Source organism: Tursiops truncatus, chromosome 19 (assembly GCF_011762595.2).
Source record: "Tursiops truncatus isolate mTurTru1 chromosome 19, mTurTru1.mat.Y, whole genome shotgun sequence".
In the NCBI taxonomy this organism is placed as follows: domain Eukaryota; kingdom Metazoa; phylum Chordata; class Mammalia; order Artiodactyla; family Delphinidae; genus Tursiops; species Tursiops truncatus.
Genome location: NC_047052.1, coordinates 41,300,814 through 41,319,165, shown reverse-complemented (window position 1 = coordinate 41,319,165; position 18,352 = coordinate 41,300,814). Strand labels below are relative to the sequence as shown.

Here is an 18,352-nt window from a genome sequence, read left to right as displayed (position 1 = left end):
GGTGCGTGCTGCTGCTCCCCGAGTTGAGGTGGTGTCAGACACTGTCTGCAGGGCTGCCCGGGCTGCCCCGTCCTTTCCTGCCACAGAGGAGGAGCCAGGCCCACGAGGGGGCACGGCTGGGGCAGCTCTCTCCCCTCCTGGCCACCCTCCTCCTGCCACTGGCACCACTACCGGCTGGCTTCTCCCTGCCCTTCTCTCGAGTTAGTTCCCTGTTCGTCCCACAGGTTTGGTGTGGACTAGATGTTAGTGTAAACTGCTTGGGAAGCGTGGCCCCGCCTCACCCCCTCCGTCACATGGCGCCCGGGACGACAGCCTGTGTCTCCGTCATTGACATCCCACCCCGACCCCTGCGGGCTGCGGGGTGCCCGCTGCTCACCCAGGGTCCCGGCAGCCCCCTTGGCATCTCAGGCAAGGATGGGACGATCCTGCCCACTCCTGGGGGCCACTTGGTCTGATGTCTTTCCGGCATCTGTGTGCTGCTGCCCACGGAGGGGTGAGTCATGCCTAGGGCTCCTCCCCGGCTGGCAGAGAGGCCACATTGAGGTGTCCCCAAGCCCCCGTTGTCCTGGTGCCTGAGGCCTCGGTCAGCTTTAGGGAATGAGTGTCACCTCCAGGCCCAGCTTCCTGATGCCAGGTCCAGCCCAGACGCACCCCCACCCCGCCCGCACCCGCCTGGCTGTCTCCTCAGAGGACAACGCAGCTGTCACCAGGCAGCCCCCTCCTGAGGATTGGATGGTCTTAAGGACATGCCCCAGTCCTGGGGCAAGAGAACACTCTCAGGAGGGCACAGGCCCTGGTCAGCCATCTGTCCAGACCAGTGGCCGTGGCCTTCCACCTGCCGTCCAGGTTGAAGCAGCCTTTACGTTATAACCCAGGACCAGGGGAACAGACATGCCTAGATGGTAACCAGGCACCCTCACCACGGGGTTTTTGTCCGTTCTGTGTTGTCTGTTTATGCTCCTTCCCTGTATCCCACGCAGTTGACGTCACGACTCACAGTGTGAAAGCACCAGTCCAGACAGCCCGGGTGCTCACAGATACCATGGGACACCACTTACCGGAAAGTGGAACGAAGCATGTGCTGTGCGCGTGACACCGACTCACTGCCTCCCCCGCGGAGGCCACGGCCCTGACGCCCAGCCCTCGCCCCGCTGTGCTGTGGCAGCAGCCAACCCCGGGTGGGCGCCCGCCGTGTCCCACACATAGGTCAGACGGGTACCGAGTAATGTCCTTCCTGGGGACGCAGCCCACACTGGTGCTCTGCTTCTCCCCATGTCATCTGTAGAAAGGTAACAACAGTTCCACTGGACACAGGAGGCCCACAGCACGTGCCTGCTCTTGTCACCGTGTGTGCTGGCGAGTGCTGGCTCTGGGGGTCCTGGAGCTGGTTGCCTAGGTGACCTCCCTGTCTGCCCGGGCCCCACAGGAACAGCTGTCCCGTGACTGGGTTGGGGAACAGGGATGCCCAGAAGGCAGTCTCTCCGGGGAGAGAGCAGCTTGGTGAGTCAGCCTGTGGTACGGAGGGAGCCTCCAGGCTCCGAGTGGTGGCCTTTGCCCCGCCGGCCACACCTGGGGCTCGGCATTGCACCAGAGGTCTGGCTGGGAGCCAGTGGGTGGCCCTTGGGTCTTGTCTGGCCTGCGGCACATGAACGGGAAAGTGACCAGTACGCCTCCCTCTCTGTCTCATGCTGAGGTCTGGAGGGAAGCAGGAGTTTCCCGCAGCTCAGAAATCCCCCAGCCTGGTCTGGAACGCAGACTGGGGCGGTTGCAAGTTGGGGTCTGAAATGCTGCGACTGTGACGCATAGGTCGTTGAGGTAGTGCATGCACACACGGGTGCATGCGCAGTGCCTTATCTGGGGTGAGAGGTAGCTGAGAGCGAGGCAACGGCCCTGGAGCTCAGAATGAAGCTGCAGCCTGCGTACACAGCGGCCCTCGTATAAACACTGCAGCATTTCCCCCAAACCCTCCCCAGGCCTCACATCACTGGCCGAACCGTCTCGTAGGCCTTCTGCCTGCGGTGGAGCCAGGGGGACTGAGGAGGGCCTGGGTGGGCCAATGGTGGCAGGTAGCCCGGGCCTGAAGCTGCCCAGGAGGAGCCAGCGGAAGACAGAACCTCTCATCTGAGCCAGAAATAGAACCAGATGAACACATGTGAGGATTGAGACGCCAGCATATTGCTCGGAGATGTGTAATATCTCCCCAGATGGCTTAGATTATCACACGCGTTCACTCGGCCAGAGATGGTAAGGTCCCCGGTGGGTGTCCCCAGGCAGCCGGGGAGGACGGATCCGGCGTTCTCGGTTGAGCCAAAGTATGAGCGAATTCTCCATCATCAGCGTGCATTCAGAGGACGGATGGAGTGGACACAGAGGAGATGATTTATAAAAGGCAATGGCTTTCATCCCTGGATTCCAGAATGGCTTAAAATCTGAATAACTTATACATGTAGGAACTCTGAGGGGGATTTAAAAAAAAAAAAAAAAGAGCGAAAAAAGATAGGGAACTGAGAGCACAAAAATAGACGTCAGCCCCGTGCCTGAGCGTCGCTGGGCAGGATGGAGCTGGCCAGCTGGGTGTGCACTTCCTTCTCCAGAAAGCGGATGATTTTAAAACAAAAAATACAGCTGAAGTTTTCTAGAACCTGAACAATAAAGCCAGACTGGCTGAGGAACTCCAAGCACCCACCTTCCCACATTTTTGTTTCTGAGAACTTGGTCAGGAGTCTCGTCTGTCCTGGGGAAGAGTCCCGTTTTCACTGCTCTGGGTGACTCCAGTGTTTGGCCTGCTCCTGTGGGCTTCCTGGCTTTTTAAATAGTTTAATTTCTGTTTTTGTTTGAGATCTGCACAGTCCGATAGAAATTTCTGCCGGGGGCGCTGCTACAGGTTGCCCTCTGATGTGGTGGCCCCCAGGAATCCACGTCCCCACGCCCCTGGCTCTGTCCTGTCTGCTCAGGCCGTTCCTGGGCCTTCTGAATCAACAAACCACAGACGGTTTTCCTTTGTTGCCTCTGAGGAGCCCAAATGAGAATGCTCTGCTCCCCGGGTGAAGCTAGGCCGCGGCCCCATGCGGTTCCACTCCCCAGGCCCGTCTGCATGCTGGCCCTGGCGGACGTGAACATGCAGCAGTGGTGGAGTCCGCATTTTAAAAGTGGGAAAACTGAGGCCCTGAAGGCTGAGGGCCAGAGCCAGGACAGGAGAGCCCATCCCTGGGCTCCGAACTGCTGACCATCGACTTGGGACTTTGCTGGACCAGTGTTCAGAGCCTCAGTTTCCCTGCAGTTTAGGGCTAAGATACGCCCCACCCTCCTGGCCAGCTGGGAGGGGGGTGGGAGGGGAGTGGGGATGTGCCCCGGGCGGGAGTAAGGCTGCAGACAGCCGTCAGCCCTAGCACCCTGGTGCATCTGGCGCATCCTGGAGAGCAGATGCCTGGGCATGTCTGCTGGGGGCTTCTCGACATTCGGTCCTCGGTTCCCACACCGGGCCTGGGCGGGTCCCCTCAAGTGAGGCCCAAGTGCCCCTTCCGTTGGCCTGCCCCAGGCAGGGTCCCCCAGAGTCTGTGACTTTGACCCAACGCGGTCTCCCCTGCCGTGCCAGTGGGGCTCTTCCCCGCCCCCTGAGAATCACCTGAGCTGTTATCTGATGCTTTGTGCACTATTGACACTGTTTATGGTGTTTTGCAATCAGAAAAAGACAGGAGATTAAAAAGTGCCCGACTGGGGACTTTGGATTCCAGCAGGGCGTCTGCGGATCCCGAGCGCTCGCGTTTTTCCTTTAGGTCTGTTTCTGTGGTGTCCCCGGTGCTGCCGTCAGGCCGCGTGACCCAACTCCTTGCTCCACTTGTAGGGCCAGTTGCTGGGGGTAGGGGTGCCCAGAGACAGGCACACAGGCAGCTTCTGGAATGTTGGTTGAGCCATCGTGTTTACCATTAGAATTTGGGTTTGGGTGAGAAGCCCTTGTCACGGAAGGCGTGGCTCTGCCCCCCCTCCCCCAGCCGGCTCAGACTTGCCAGGATTTGTGCGGCTTCAGACTGCCCCCCAAGGGGCAAAGCCAGGCACAGAGAGGACAGCCCTCACCGCCTCCACCCCACCTGGTCCTGAAGACACCGCAGGGGGCCAGGCCTGAGGCTGGACTGATGTCCCTCTGTCGGTTCTGTCACTGTCAGCATCCTGACTTGGCCCTGACCCCGTGATGGGGTCAGGGGGCTGGTGGGTCCCTGCTCTGTGCCTGCAGTCGAGCAGCCTGCTGGGGTGGGACAGGATGTGGAGGCCGCTCAGTCTGGGCACCCCACTCCCCTCAGCGTGGGTGACCCAGTGGGAGCCAGGCTTGGACCCAGCAGCCCCTCACTTATTTTGTCTTATCTCACCGTGGAGGATGCTTAGGGCAGGATTCTTACCCGTCCTTGACCAGTAAAGGGTGTGAGTGCGTGGTCAGGCAGCAAGGGTGTGGGAGCGAGGCTCCCTCCTCTCCCTCCCATCCCTGCTGCACCGGGGCCCTGTCACGGGGTGTCCAGAGGGCAGGCTCAGCTGGCCCGTCCTCCTGACTCAGCAGCCTGCCTGCCTGTCCCAGCACCGTCCTGCCTCTGCTGGCTCGTGCTCCCAGCTCCAGCTTCTTCTTTCCTCCCCCTCTCTACTCCCACCTTCTGTGCCTCCTGGTCTCCACTCTGTCACCTGGAGATGCTGGGGGCCAGATGGCCCCAGAGTCGGGGTCTTGGCCAGCCGGGCCCTGGGAGAGCACACTGTCCCACCCCAGTGGGGAGAGGGCCACGCTTCTCTGGCCAAGGGGACCCCAGAGCTGGAGCAGAGCTGTCAGCTGGGTTTTCACTAGGACACTGGGGCCTGCAAGAAGCAGGCAGTGCGGCTCAGCCCACGTCTTCTGTCAGGCGGGTGCACCTGTTCCAAGGACCCGTCCAGCTCCCATGAGCATTGCCTCGTGGCCTGCAGCTGTGCCCCATGCTGGGTGCCGGGTGGCCCCGGGTGGGTCTGTCAGAATGCCCTTGTGGAGGCCAGGTGGCAGGCGGGGGCCTGGGGACATCTCCGCCCCTCCCCCTCCCCACAGCTGGGCATCCAGAGGCCTGGCCAGCAGAGGCTGTGAGGGGAGGTGTGTGTGCAGCCCCACTGCCCCCAGCCTTCCTGCTCTGGAGTCGGAGGTCTCCTGGGACGCCCCATGGTTCCTTGGCTGCTCGTGTACCATGAGGAGACAGCAGGGTCAGAGGGCCCCAAGCTGCTGCCTGCACCGGCCACGTTGCAAGAGGGCTCAGGCTCAGCGGCCTTGGGCGCCGGGCGGGAGGGGAGCGTGGTTGGAGGGGACAGGTGCCCCTGAGTGTCCCCCTGGCCTCACGCCCCACTCCTCCTGCAGCGTTTTCGACATGGGCGGTGAGTATTACTGCTTTGCTTCGGACATCACGTGCTCCTTTCCCGCCAACGGCAAGTTCACCCTGGACCAGAAGGCCATCTATGAGGCGGTGCTGCGGAGCTGCCGGGCCGTCATGAACACCATGAAGCCAGGTGAGGGCAGGGGCGGGGCCTGCAGGGAGGACCACCTGGTGTGGGGATGCAGATGGCCAGGTGGCAGGGCACCTCGGAGAAGCAGGTCCCGCACTCTGCGACCTGAATCTGTCGCCCCCTCTCGTGCTCAGCCAGCAAGGCTCCAGATGCTGGCGGGTCCCCAGCATCCTTCCTGGGAAAGGGGTCTGACCACCAATCAGGGACAGCTGGGGATCGGGGAGCTCATCCCAAGGTCACCCCACATCCCATCCGACCTCCTCTTCCTTTCCACACTGGCCACTGGGATGTCAGCATGTCCTCTGCCCTGTTCCCAAGCAGAGTCTGTTCCAGAGAGGGTTTGGCAGCTTGGACACCGGCCTCTGGTTGCGCGTGGAGCACCCTCGTTCGCGGCTGCCGGCTGCGGCTGGGTTGGCGGGAGCTGAATGTCTCTCCGGTATTGGGGGAATGGTGAGAGGAGGTTGCGGGGCCATCTGAGCACCTGGCGTGACAGGCCTTGAGGGCTGGGCTCTGAGTTCGTGCTGAAATCGGGCACTGTGGCAGTCAGATTTGTATCCCTCCGTGGAGCTTTTTTTTTTACAAAGAGAAAAAGAAGAAAAGATCCTGAGCCCCCAGACTGTAAGGCCCCAGTGTGTGGCCCCTTTCGGGCCCAGAATCTGATGGCTCGGTTCTTGGCCTCTACGGCCCCGTGGCCAGTTATTGCGGCCCAGGTGCTGATTGTGAGGGGTCCTCTGCAGCTGCCCCCTTCGGGGGAGGCAAATTGTCAGCAGGGCTTTGTGGATGCCCCCATCCAGCACTGGGGCCCAGCAGAAGCCAGGGAGCCCTGGAGGGGTGATGGGCCTGCACCCTGTGTCCAGAGGGAACAGAGCTTGGTGACCAGATGAGTCCAAGGATGAGGAACTCACATACACCCCAGAAAGGAGACAAGGAAGGAAACCTCAAAGCTAAGCTCCTGCCGGGCGACAGTGTCGACGAGACTTGCCTGGTTTAGCGGCTGGGAAAGCAAACAGCATCTTGTGCTATAACTGTGTTTAAAAAGCAGCAGCGGGCTTCCCTGGTGGCGCAAGTGGTTGAGTGTCCGCCTGTCGATGCAGGGGACACGGGTTCGTGCCCCGGTCCGGGAGGATCCCACATGCCGCGGAGTGGCTGGGCCCGTGAGCCATGGCCGCTGGGCCTGCGCGTCCGGAGCCTGTGCTCCGCAACGGGAGAGGCCACAGCAGTGAGAGGCCCATGTACCGCAAAAAAAAAAAAAAAAAAAACACGAATTAAAAAAAAAAAGCAGCTCCCTCTAGGTAGGGATTAGTACGGACACGTCCAGGATGAACCGTTGCACGAAGACACAGAAGTGCAGGAGGGGGTGGCCAGGGGGCCCCCTTCTGTGAAAATCAGGACGGCGAGAACGTGGATGCACATGTGCTTGGAAATCCACAGAAGAGGTGCAGGAAGGGAACCAGACAGACAGGGCGGGGCGTGGGGAGAAGGGAGAGTGTTCACCAGGAGCCTTTTTATACTTTTTGACCTTTAAACCTCAGAATGTGTGACCTGTGACCTGTGACCTGTAAAACCCGGCCTGTGTGGGGCAGTCATCCCGAGCAAGGGACATCTCCTCCTCCTCCCTTGACACCCTCGCTTTACCCCAGGGAGAGAAGGAATAGACGGTTCTGCCCTGCTTTGAACATCGGTCGTTTAAGTGATAAGCGTTCCAGATGTAGCAAGAGGTTTGGGCCAGTGAGAGTGGGTGGAGGTGCCTGGCCCCCGAGGTGGACACTCCTCTGGGTGAGCCCCGTGACCCCTGTGCACCCACGCCCCATGGCGGGTCCCTCTGGGAGCGTGGCGTGGGCCTGCGTGGACCCGAGCCTGGCGCCGGGCCGTGGTACGGCAGGATGGAGGGCTGCTGCCGCACTCCACGCTGGAGACAAAGGGGCAGGCAGAGTGAGGCCAAGGCATATGGCGGTGGTGGGGGGGGAAGGTTGGCGGGATGTCGGGCAGGTAGGGATTTGGAGGGACAGTGTCTCCCCTGGGGCTCTTCGCTCACCTTGGAGCTCCGGGCTTCATGTCCCTAGCACTGCTTAGCCCTGTCCCTGTGCTGAGACGGGTGGCGGCCAAGGCCTGGCTGACCCCACCGACCCACAGGAAAACCTGTTGCGGCCTGGGCAGGACCTGGGTGGCGCCTCCCTAGCTGGTGTCCCGGCCAGCTCAGTCGGCCAACCAAGCAATGCCAACTCTGCCCAGAAGGTGGCCGGGGCCACAGGCAGGTCCCCGGGGCCACACATTGCACTAAAAGGGCCTGGTGCGTGGTCCTGGCACCGAGGTCCCGTGGGGCTTCCTGGCCATGTCACTTCAGGGGCAGTTAGTTATAAGGCTTCAGGCCCGGCCAGGCTGGGCTCAGCTGAGCTGGTCCCTGCAGACGGAGGCAGACCTGCCCCGGCACACAGTGGGGCTTCGAAGTTCCCTTGTTAGGGGGTTGAAGCAGAGCCCCTGCAGAGCTCCCCCAGCCCACACCCCGTGCTTCAGGGTTGTGACACACAGTTCCCCAGGGGCCACATGCGGTACAGGCCGGGCGGGATGGGGGTCCTGCCCACAGAGCTGCTCTCACGTCGGGGCAGGTCGCCTCCCCACGGGCAGCTCAGAGGCCGTGGCCAGGTCAGCCCTGTGCCCTATCCTAGCGGAAATGCCCCTGGTTTGTGGGTTTGGCTTCTGGGCCAAGACAAACACCCGCTGAGACTGCGTGACTGCTTCCTGAGCCTTCCAGGGAAGAGTAAATAAAGGCGGCCGGGGTCACAGCAAGATGCCCAGAGGAGAGGCAGGGACCAGTGCTCGGAGCATACCAGATCCTGGCCTACTGCCCCGGGATTGAGGAAAGCAGGCCTGGGGTCAGAGGGGGAGCGTCCCTCACCGCCACTCAGAGACAGCCAGGGAAGGAGGGCTGAGCTCACTCAGGGGGCCGCACGAGGTGGCAGGGGCAGGCCAGGCAGCTGCTACACCTGGGAGAACGCCACCCTCATCTGCCCCGCGGGAGGGGATGCGGCGGCCACGTGCCGGCTTCTGGCCGGGTGCAGTCGAAGCTCTCCAAGGCTTCCGTGTCTGCCCCCCCAACCCCGTCTCCGCAGACACCCAGGAGCTTGCCGATGGGACCACCCCCGCCTCTGCCCCGGCCCGCATGAGGGGAGGAGGCACTGTGGGGAAGCCTGGGGCCAGAGCCAGTGTCTGAGCTGGCCGCAGGTGCAGGGCGGGGCAGTTCTGCAGACTCCCGGGGTCTGCTCTGCCTCACTCCCTGTGGGGGGGGCGGGGCAGGGGCTGCAGCAGCAGGACTCCCCGCAGGCCTCGCCTTAGACATGGTGCGGAACGCAGGGCTCTGGCAGACAGAGGTGCTGGGAGACCGCGCCATCCAGATCGTGAGCGCCCTCTGGCAGAAGCCAAGACAGGGAGGGCTGTGTTTGGTGAGGGCCCTGTGTCCCCACTCTGGCCTGAGAGGCTCCCTTGCTGGCCGAAGGGCAGTGGGTGAGTCCCCGCCTTCGCTGGCTTCCCCGCCAGGGCGGGCGGGGAGGGACCACACGGAGACCACGTGAGGCAGCCACGCTTAACTCGGCATCGAGGCGCCTGCAGCCTGGGCACGTGCTGCCCCCGTCCTCCTGCAGGGCGAGCGGGTCCCCAGAGGTCCTGGCAGCAGGCGGGCTGTGTGGTGGGGTGGACTGGAAGCCCTCAGCCCTGCGCCAGTGCGGCCTGCCAGACGGTTCCCTGCAGCCCGTGGGGCCTGCCCTGGGACCCTGGCCCTGAGCCTGCCCTCCTGCACCCCCAGGGCCTGGCGCGCTAGCATCCCCCGAGGGCCATTGTCTTCAAATGAAGTGAGCTCTTTGTCTGGATGAGGCTGTGAGGATGTAGCTCCCGGGGCCCTCTGCTGCCTTCCCAGCTCGGCTCAGGGCCTCAGGGCCCCCAGGGCTGTCACGCTCTGGGCAGGAGGCCTCCAGCCTGTGACGGATGCTGCGAGGCTCCTTGCCCAGGCAGCAGGCCCAGCAGGCTCCCGGCCCAGCAGGGGAAGGTGTGGTCTGAGGGGGGCCAGGTGGGCATAGGAGACCAGCCAGGGACCAGGGGCTGCTCTGGATACGTAGTGGGGCCTGGGCACTGGGACTCTGCTTCCTCTGAGCTGAAAGGCAGGTGACGCGGCACAAACCCGGATGCTGCCCTGCCACCCTGGGGTCTGAGTGCACAGAGGAGCGGGGTGGGGGGCACACCTGAATCCTGGGCCCATGAGGTCACAGCACTGGCTGCAAGAGAGCCACGAGGGAGGAAGGGGCTCCCGGTCAGGCCAAACGGTTACCAGCCTCGGAGCAGGGCATGGGCCCCGCCTTCTCAGGGTTCAGAGGCCACGACCTGCCATGGCTGTGCCCGTGTGCTTAGCTCTGGCAGCACGGGAAGGGGCAGTCAGAGAGGGCTTCCTGGAGAAAGCCTCAACACAAAGGCCCATAGGAGGAATGGGAGTGAGACTGGGAAGGCGAGGGCCCTGGAGGGGGGTGGTCCTAGCTGAGGGAACGGCAGGTGGAAGGCACGGGGGCACCAGCACTCAGGAGTGGGTGAGGGATGGGGCTGGAGCGGGAAGCCGGGCCGAGGAGCTCGGGGCTCTGTCCTTGGCGCGGGGGGGGACTGGCATGGTCTGTTCCATGTTCCAACTGTCCTGGTGTCCCGGCCTTGTGCAGCATGCAGCGGGGGTGAGGCATTGCGAGGACTGGGGAGGAACCAGGCAGGGGTCCAGGAGAGGTGGGGGCCCACAGAGTCACCGGGTTCAGGAGACGTTTCGGGAAGACGGGACGAGCCTTGGTGCTTGCTGGAGGTGGGAGGGTGGGCGGGGCAGATGGTGCCCAGTCTCTGCAGTGTGATCCCCGGCGTGGCATCCCCAGTAGGAGCAGGCCTGGGGGACTGCCGATGCCCCTGGCCGGGCGTGTGGGCTCAGAGGTGCCTGCGGGCTGCAGAGGTTGAGGAACCCGGGCGTCGGGGCGTTAGGTGGGCAGGGAGGCCCTCTGGCCTGTGCCCACCCCTCCAGCCTAGCCCTAGGACAGTAACCTCCACACACTTCAAGGGCCCCTGCCCTGGCCGTGGGTGTCGTAACCACCATCCGGGCCAGACGCTGGGGCCAAGTTGCTGGAGGTTTAATCACTGTCACAACCCTAACCACACGCAGGCAGAAACTCCCACTCCCGGCCAAGAGAGCTGTGTGCAAGGCCTTCCCCAAGGGCACGCAGGCAAGGAAGACTAGAGGCGCCGTGGGGACCGCTGGGGCCTGCACGTCCGGCCCCCACAAGGGGCCACGAGGACAGGAGGAGAGCCGAGCTGCCAGCACGGAGCTTGATTTATACCTGGTTCCCACCCTCTGCTGCGGCTGGGCCGAGACCGCAGCCCCGCCGTGGAAGTTAGCCAGGTTTGAAGTCAGACTGCTTCCCGGGCCTCTCTCTTGGCCACCGGAAAAGGCCCTGCCCAAGAGAGATGGAGCTGCCCGGGGGTTGGGGCATCGGCCCTTCCTCAGTCCCAGGGGCCAGGCTGAGTGACAGGAGCCGAGTTCGCTGGGCTGTTTGGGGGCTCTTTAGGCCCAGAGCCCCAGGCGGGAGCAGACCTTAGAAAAGAGCGTGCTACGCGCTCAGCCCTGAACCGGCACCCGCTCCGCCAGGCTCTGGTGTGCCCGGGGGAGGCAGCCACCTTTCTGGTGGAGAGACCCTAGAAGCAAGGAAGCACACCTGCTGGACAGGAACAAGGTGCACGGAGATGAGAGGAGTAGCCAGGACAGCAGAGAGAGGACGACGGCGGGGGTGGGGTGGAAGGTGTCACCCCAGGAGGGGCTGACGTTTCTGCTGAGACCTCGAGGATGAGGAGTCACAGGCCAGCCAGGTCTGCAAAGGGTCTGACGTGCAGAGACCTCAGTGTGCTTCTGGAACACAGGTGGCCGGACCCGAGGAGGTCGAGGTGGGTGGGTCGGTGTTAGAAGAGCGGCGGCCGCGGCTGGGGCTTGTGCCCCAGGAACGCAGCGAACTGTCACGTGTCCAAGCCGGGGTCTGGCTGGCCACAGGTGGCTAATGACAGTTCGGGGGGATTAGTGAGCTGGTCCCCCAGTAGGTGCCAGAGCCTCTACAGCCGGCTTTCTGGGGCCAGCGTGTGGCCCTGTTTGACAGAGGAGGCATCTGAGGCTCACAGAGGTGAAGGCTTGGCCAGGTCACACGGCAGGTGAGCGGCCAAGGTGGGACCCGGTTACCCAGGTCTCCACTTCAGTATGCCAGACCATCAGAGAAAAGCCCCCCATGCCGGCTCCACCCTCAGGGGTGCAGACCTGGCCCCCCACGCTGACGTGGTTATAGCCAGACCCCAGGATGCCACCCCCATGTGGTGGGCCCGGGCAGGTAGAACGGAGCTGGACTCAGGAGCTGGATTCCAAGGAGGCTCAGCCTTGGGGACACCCTTGGCCTCCCTGTAGCTTGGGCCGGGGGCAGGCCACTCTCCTGTGAACTGGCCAGGCCACAGCACCACCTGCTCAGAGCCCGGAGCCTGGGGATCTGGGATGTTGGATCAGCCCTGGGCTCCAGCCAGCACAGCCAGCCCAAGACCCCAGCCGTGGGCCCACTGTCTCTGGCAGGAAAGGGGGCCCCCACATGGGGGACTGGTGCCCAGCAAGAGCATGTGAGAGGGGAGGGTGTGTGTCCCAGGATGGGCTCTCATCTCCATTTACCCCTTGGGCCCATCCTCTGCCCTCTGCCAGCCAGAGCTTCAGACCCTGGTGGCCTAACCCTCACCAGCACAGGGTCCAACAAGGCCTCAGGGTGTGGGGTCCCAGTGCTCCCGTGATCATCAGGGCATGGCTGGGAGGCCCCTTGGAAGCCAGAGTTACTCTCCACATGGAGGGGGCCGCAGGGACCGGCACTGGCCACCCTCTCTGGGTGCCGGTCCCACCCTGTCCACCTGGCCCTGAGTGTCCTGGGGCTGCTAGCCTCGCCGACACATGGCCTGCCCCCAACTCCACCCTCGTAGGATGGGGCGGGGGGGTTGCCAGCCTAAGGCCTTGTCTGGTGCTCAGGCTGAGCGCCCAGCGCCCTCAAGTGAGACTGAAGGTGGGGACTCCATGGAGCCCAGTGGCCAAGGCGGCCGTGCCCCAGTGACGGCCGAGGCTCTTGGAGGCGGCTCCCTGAGGGCCCTAGGCTCCAGCCCGTAAGGGCCTCCTTGGGCACCAGGCAGGGCTGAGCCCCTGAGCTCTGCACAGCCTGCTCTCCTCGAAAGTTGGTTACTGGGGGTACTCTGCATGGTGACCTTTGCCCCGGAAGGATGGGGCCAAGACGAGTTTGATTAGCAGCCTGGGGCTTGGACATCTGGGCTGCCACGGAGGTGGTCCCCTAGCGCTTGTAGCAGACAGGGCCACAGACCCCTGCCAGTTTGCCCGTGAGGTAGTACCAGCTGCATTTTCACCCCAGAAACCTTTGCTCCCCACAGAGGCTCCAGGGATGATTCAGCCCCATGCGGGGGTGTGCGGGGGTGCCCCCCACCCCCAGCCTGAGGTGCTGAGGCAACGTTTGAACCTGAGCCTCAGTCTGGGGCTCGCTGAGGCCGCCCCACGTCCGCTGCTGGGGACATAACGCTTTTCTCCTCCTGACGCCAAGGACCTTACTGGGCTCCCCGGGCCCCAGGAGCAGACACGACAGGGGCTGGGCCCCTGTGGTGACCGTGGGTGACAGGAGCCTGCCCCTGAGGGCACAGTGGAGAGAAAGGAAGGGTCTCAAGTCCAGAGCTGTGCTGGGAAAGCCCTGCATGAAGGGCTGCCCGGGACACATCACTCTTGCCCCTCACCTCAGGCCCTTACTGCCTCAGCCAGTGCGAGGGCATCGTGTGTCCCCCGAAACCTTGCCCGGGGAAGCCCTGGCCAGGCTGCCGGACTCCGCAGCTCATTGCAACCTCCTTCTGAGCCACAGGCGTCTGGTGGCCCGACATGCACCGCCTGGCCGACCGCATCCATCTGGAGGAGCTGACCCGCATCGGCATCCTGACCGGCAGCGTGGACGCCATGGTCCAGGCCCACCTGGGAGCCGTGTTCATGCCTCATGGACTCGGCCACTTCATGGGCATCGACGTGCATGACGTGGGAGGCTACCCCGAGGTCAGTGTGGGCGCATCAGCCCGAGTGGCCTGCCTGTGAGCCGTAGCTGGGCTTGGCCCTCCCTGGGCTGGGCTGGGGCTCTGGGAGACGGCGGGGGTGAGGAGGAATGGGGTCCCGGTGAGGCCTGCTGCCCCTCCTCCCCCTTCACCCATTGGTTGGTCCTGGCCCAGGTCGCTGCCCTGATGCCCTCCGTGCCCAACGCCTCCCCACCGTGGCTGCCTCCACAGGACCTGGTGTGGGATGGGCGTGCTCTGCACAGAGCCCCGGGCTGTGCGCTGGGGGCAGCGCCTGTCCTGAAAGGTGGTAGAGTGTCAGTGTGCAGTGCACGGGGTCCCCACAGGGCAGCAGGAGCCGCAAAGCTGGGTCTTAGTGATGGGGCTGGCACTGCACCCGTCATGTCCTCGTGCCTCTGACTTCATTCAGACGGGGTGATGAGGCTCCGCCAGCTGGTGGCTGGCCCTGGTCCCTCCTGGGACTAGCTGAGCCCTGCGCCCCTCACAGGTCCTACTCCTGCTTCCTCCTTGGTGCAACCCCTGCCGGGGCCCCAGGCCCCTGGGCCAGCACGCTCTGCTGGCCTCCTTGTCTCTAGGACGTACCCTTGGCAGGGGAGGAAGGCTTGTGTGGGCGTCTCCAGGCCAGGCTTTCCCCTCCCCCTCCTACCGACCGACCCTTGAAAGGACCACCCAGACGGTGCTTGTGGCTTTGGGAGGCCCTGCCGCAGCCTTGCAGGGCAGGTGGCTGCAGCCTCCCTGGCCGGTGGGTGTGGGTGAGCCCGGCCCTGCCGTCTGGCCTGGTGCCCGCAGTGCAGGGGGCGGGTTATGCAATCGGTGCACGCCCTGGGGCCCACCAGCCAGTTAGCCAAGACTGGGCTTGGCCTCTTAGCTGCAGGGTATTTTGAAAGCTCTAAGAACGATATTTGGGGGTTGGGGGGGGGCGGAATTGCTCAAGAGAAGCATTATTATTCAATTATTTTTTCCTCAAGTGTAAACAGTTAAATTTGGAGAAACAAAATCGGTTTTAATTTCCTAATTTTTATCCATCACATTGTGCGTAGGGAGCCAAGAGCTGGGCCTTCCAGACATTGTTAACTGAGGTTCGTTATTCATTAGTCTCCAAAGCACTTTTTTTCCATCAGAGAAAATTGGCAGCAAACTGTTTTCATCTTTTCCAGTAAGCAGTCCTTTGTGCTCGGAGTCTATTCTTCTGACAGATAAACATTGTGGAAAAAATATGGCTTTTCCTATAAAAGTCATTTGTTTTATTTCAGGCCTATAGACACATCTGGGTCTCTTCTGCCAGGAGCCCAGTAAAGTTGAGGCCCCGTTGAGCCCTGAGCCCAGGCAGAAGCCAGCGTGGACCCAGCATGGGCAGGGGCCCGAGCCCCAACAAGGCTGAAGTCCCCGGGCCCGAGGGGCTGGGCGCTCAGCTGCTTCCCTTTTAGGGGTCTTCTCCCCACTCAGCTCAGCCTCCATCCTTCTCCCAGCCCTGATCTGGCCGTTCCTGGTGGACCCCATAGGGCAGACTCCCGAGAGCTAGTGCTCTGAAGGGGGGTGGGGGGTCATGGTCAGTGGGCTGGGGCACGCACATTCTCCTGTGCCCCACGGGATCCCTTCCATGCTCCCCTCACCCCCAGTCTGAGTCGTGGTCCTGAAATCTTCCGGAGGGAAGGCTGTCTGTACAAGTTGGAGCAGACCCTCCACCCTCGGTACACAGCTCTGGAGCAGCAGGGAGCCCACGGTGACCAAGGAGGTCAGGGGGACTTTGTCAGTCTGCCTCCGCCAGGCCCCTGGCTTTGACAACCTTGTAGTAGAGAGAAGGTGACGGCACCTGGGGGGCAGCATGAAGGGAAGGGAGAGGAGGGGCTGCCCAGGGGCAGGCACGGGGCTTCAGATGGCAGGAGACAGGGCCCCGCCCCGTCCCACCAGCACTTCCCACCTGAGCACAGGGACTATCATCCCAGACTGTGCCCTTCTATGTCCCCTGCCTTCCTGCCTAGCTCTTCCAGGCACATAGTAGTGTTTTGGGGTCAGGTACCACACCAGACAGGCTTCTGGGCCCAGAGCATGACCCATCAGGGGTCACAGGGCCTTAGTGTCCCCTCATCACCTCCGTCCCAGCCTGACTCACACCAGGTCAGGGCGGCTGCGCGTACCAGTTTCTACACGCCCCGCTGTCCCCGCCCTCATGGAATCACGCTCACAGCCTTCCCTGCTGTGCCCAGCCGTGGATGGAGGCTGAGCCAGCCCGTTTCTGGTTACCTTACATGAACCACTAATTGAAGTCTGATGTTCTTGGCCCCCAAACAGTCAGAAATGACAGCTCCATCTCCAGCAGCTGGGCTTCCAGGGGAGAGCTGCGAGTGGGGCAGGGCAAGCTCAGAGCCCGACCAGAAAGCTTGCCTGCTGCCCCACTCACTCACAGGCCTTGGCCAAGGATGGATGGGTGCCTCTGGGACCTGGGGAAGGCAGGGAGATTTCTGCAAGTGTCCTAGGTACCACCTGCCCTCCTGGCCCCGGTGGCCACGCCCATGTGAGTGTTGGCGGGGCGGGGGGGGGGCGGTGGTGGTGCCCCTGCAGGGCTGAGAGCCGGTCCCCATGGGTCAGTGGGGGCCCAGCACACGGGCATGGTGTGGAGCCGCCCACGTGCGCTTCTTGGGGCCCACACCCCCAGGCCATGCACACGGGATGAGCGTGTGTTTGTGCACACACGAGCCAGAGCTCGTACTGACGGCCCGCCCTGCCGACAGCACCTGTCCCTCCTCCTGGAAGGCCACGTGGAAAACCTAGGACTTGGCTTGTGGGGGGACCCAGGTCCAGCACTTCTGGGGCTGGTTTCCACCTGAGCTGCCTAGAAGAAAGCGCGCAGCCTGGGAGGCCCCCCAGGCCTTCTTAAAAGCTGCACAAGTTTGGCTTCTACTGTTCCTCTCGCGGGGAGAGGGCCTGGTTGAGGCAGCCGGACCCCCAGCCAGCCCCATGGGCCAGCAGGGGCAGCATGACCTGGGTGTGTGCGCACGGGTGTCCACGGGGCACGGTTCTGAGGAGAAACAGGGGCAGGGATGTGAGAAATCTAGGGGAGCGTGCAGAGAGCGGAGGGTTTTATCTGGAGTGCCGTGGACAACACAGCAAGGCTGAGTCTGGGCTGGAGACCCCCATGGTCACAGAGCCTCCTGCAGCTCCAGGGGGACCCATGGGGCCAAGCCGGGCCCCACGTGTGGACGCCTGCACGGGCAGGGCGGGTGCCCCGCACACTCACCTGTTTCCATCTTCCTCCCACCGATGCGGTGGCCCTGGGCTGGGGCTGCGCCCTCCTGGATCCCCCTCACTGTCCTCTCCCCCAGGGCGTGGACCGGGTGGACGAGCCCGGCCTGCGGCACCTGCGCACCGCTCGGCACCTGGAGCCGGGCATGGTGCTCACTGTGGAGCCCGGCATCTACTTCATTGACCACCTCCTGGACGAGGCCCTGGCTGACCCGGCCCGCGCCTGCTTCTTTAACCGCGAGGTCCTGCGACGCTTCCGTGGTTTCGGCGGGGTGAGTGCTGGTGGGCCCCGCGTCCTTGCTCCCTTGCTCCTTGCTGCGTGTCACCTCTTTGTCCTCCAGGACAGGAGGCACAGTCTTGACTTCCTCACTGGAGAGGGACCTGGCTTATCCTTTCTCATGGTCTGTCACCTAACAGGAGCCTCAGCCCTCAACACAAGCAACTCAGATTCCTACAAAACCCCTGCCCACTCCAGGGGCTCCCAGCCACCGGGCAAGGGGCAAGGCCAGGGTGGGCAGGTGGCACGAGCAGGCCCCTGTGGGAGGCGCCTTCTTCCCAGCAGCTGCCCACAGAGGCCTTGAGGCCAGCCCCCCCCCCGGCAGTACTGACCACTCCTCAGAAAGGGCTCTTCCCTCTCGGCGGGGGTCAGCCTGGAGCCGTCGGGCCCAACCCTCAAACTTAGCGTGTGAGGCCAGCTCAGAAATAACGAGCGTGTCGTTCTGACCAGGTCCGGATCGAGGAGGACGTCGTGGTGACGGACAGTGGCATGGAGCTGCTGACCTGTGTGCCCCGCACAGTGGAAGAGGTTGAAGAATGCATGGCAGGCCGTGACAAGGCCTTTGCTCCCTTCTCTGGCCCAAAGTAGAGCCCCGGGCAAGCTCACCTCACAGACGGCGGCCTGGCGGTTGGCCCCCAGCGGTGCTCAGACATGCGGCGTCGGCTTTGATCACACCAAATATGCTGTTTCCCAGGGAGAAACTTTTTTATTAACCTTCTGTGGGATCACACCCTTAATCTGTTCTTAGACAGCGGCTTTTAAAATGCTAATTTTCAATTATCCCGTTATTTTGAAAAATCCTGTTCTTCACTAGCAACTAAATGTGTATCTTGCCGTCATTTGTATGCTGCTCAGGAAAGATGCCTTTCTCGTGTTTTCTCTCAAAATCAGTACACGGAATGGAATTTGCAATAAAAGATTTCCTAAAATGGACCTTTGTGCCCGGCTCCCTCTCCATTTGTCCCTTTGCAGGTGAGCACTGCAGGGTTAGACCTGGAAACTGGCCCTGCAGAGACCCGGGAGTCTGGGCATAGGTGGGGCTGGGCCTCTGCCCACGTGAAGAGGGCTCTAGAGCAGGAAGCCTTTTTGGTACGGTTACTGCCTCAAAGCTGGATTTCCGAAGGGGGGCAGAATTACGCAGCCCTTAAGGTACAGTTAGCGACAACATGAGACTCGCAGGTTCCTTGTCTG

General features: G+C 62.8%; 1 protein-coding gene across 1 annotated transcript in view; it reads left to right on the top strand.

The window, feature by feature from the left end:
* Positions 1-18,094, top strand: part of PEPD (peptidase D) — a 114,254-nt gene extending 96,160 nt beyond the window's left edge. The window contains exons 12-15 of the mRNA XM_033843973.2: positions 5,357-5,505; positions 13,443-13,627; positions 16,965-17,156; positions 17,612-18,094. Of these exons, the coding sequence (XP_033699864.1) occupies positions 5,357-5,505; positions 13,443-13,627; positions 16,965-17,156; positions 17,612-17,749 (664 nt within the window). The 3' untranslated portion in view covers positions 17,750-18,094. The remainder of the gene's footprint in view (positions 1-5,356; positions 5,506-13,442; positions 13,628-16,964; positions 17,157-17,611) is intronic.
* The last annotated feature ends 258 nt before the right edge of the window (positions 18,095-18,352 follow it).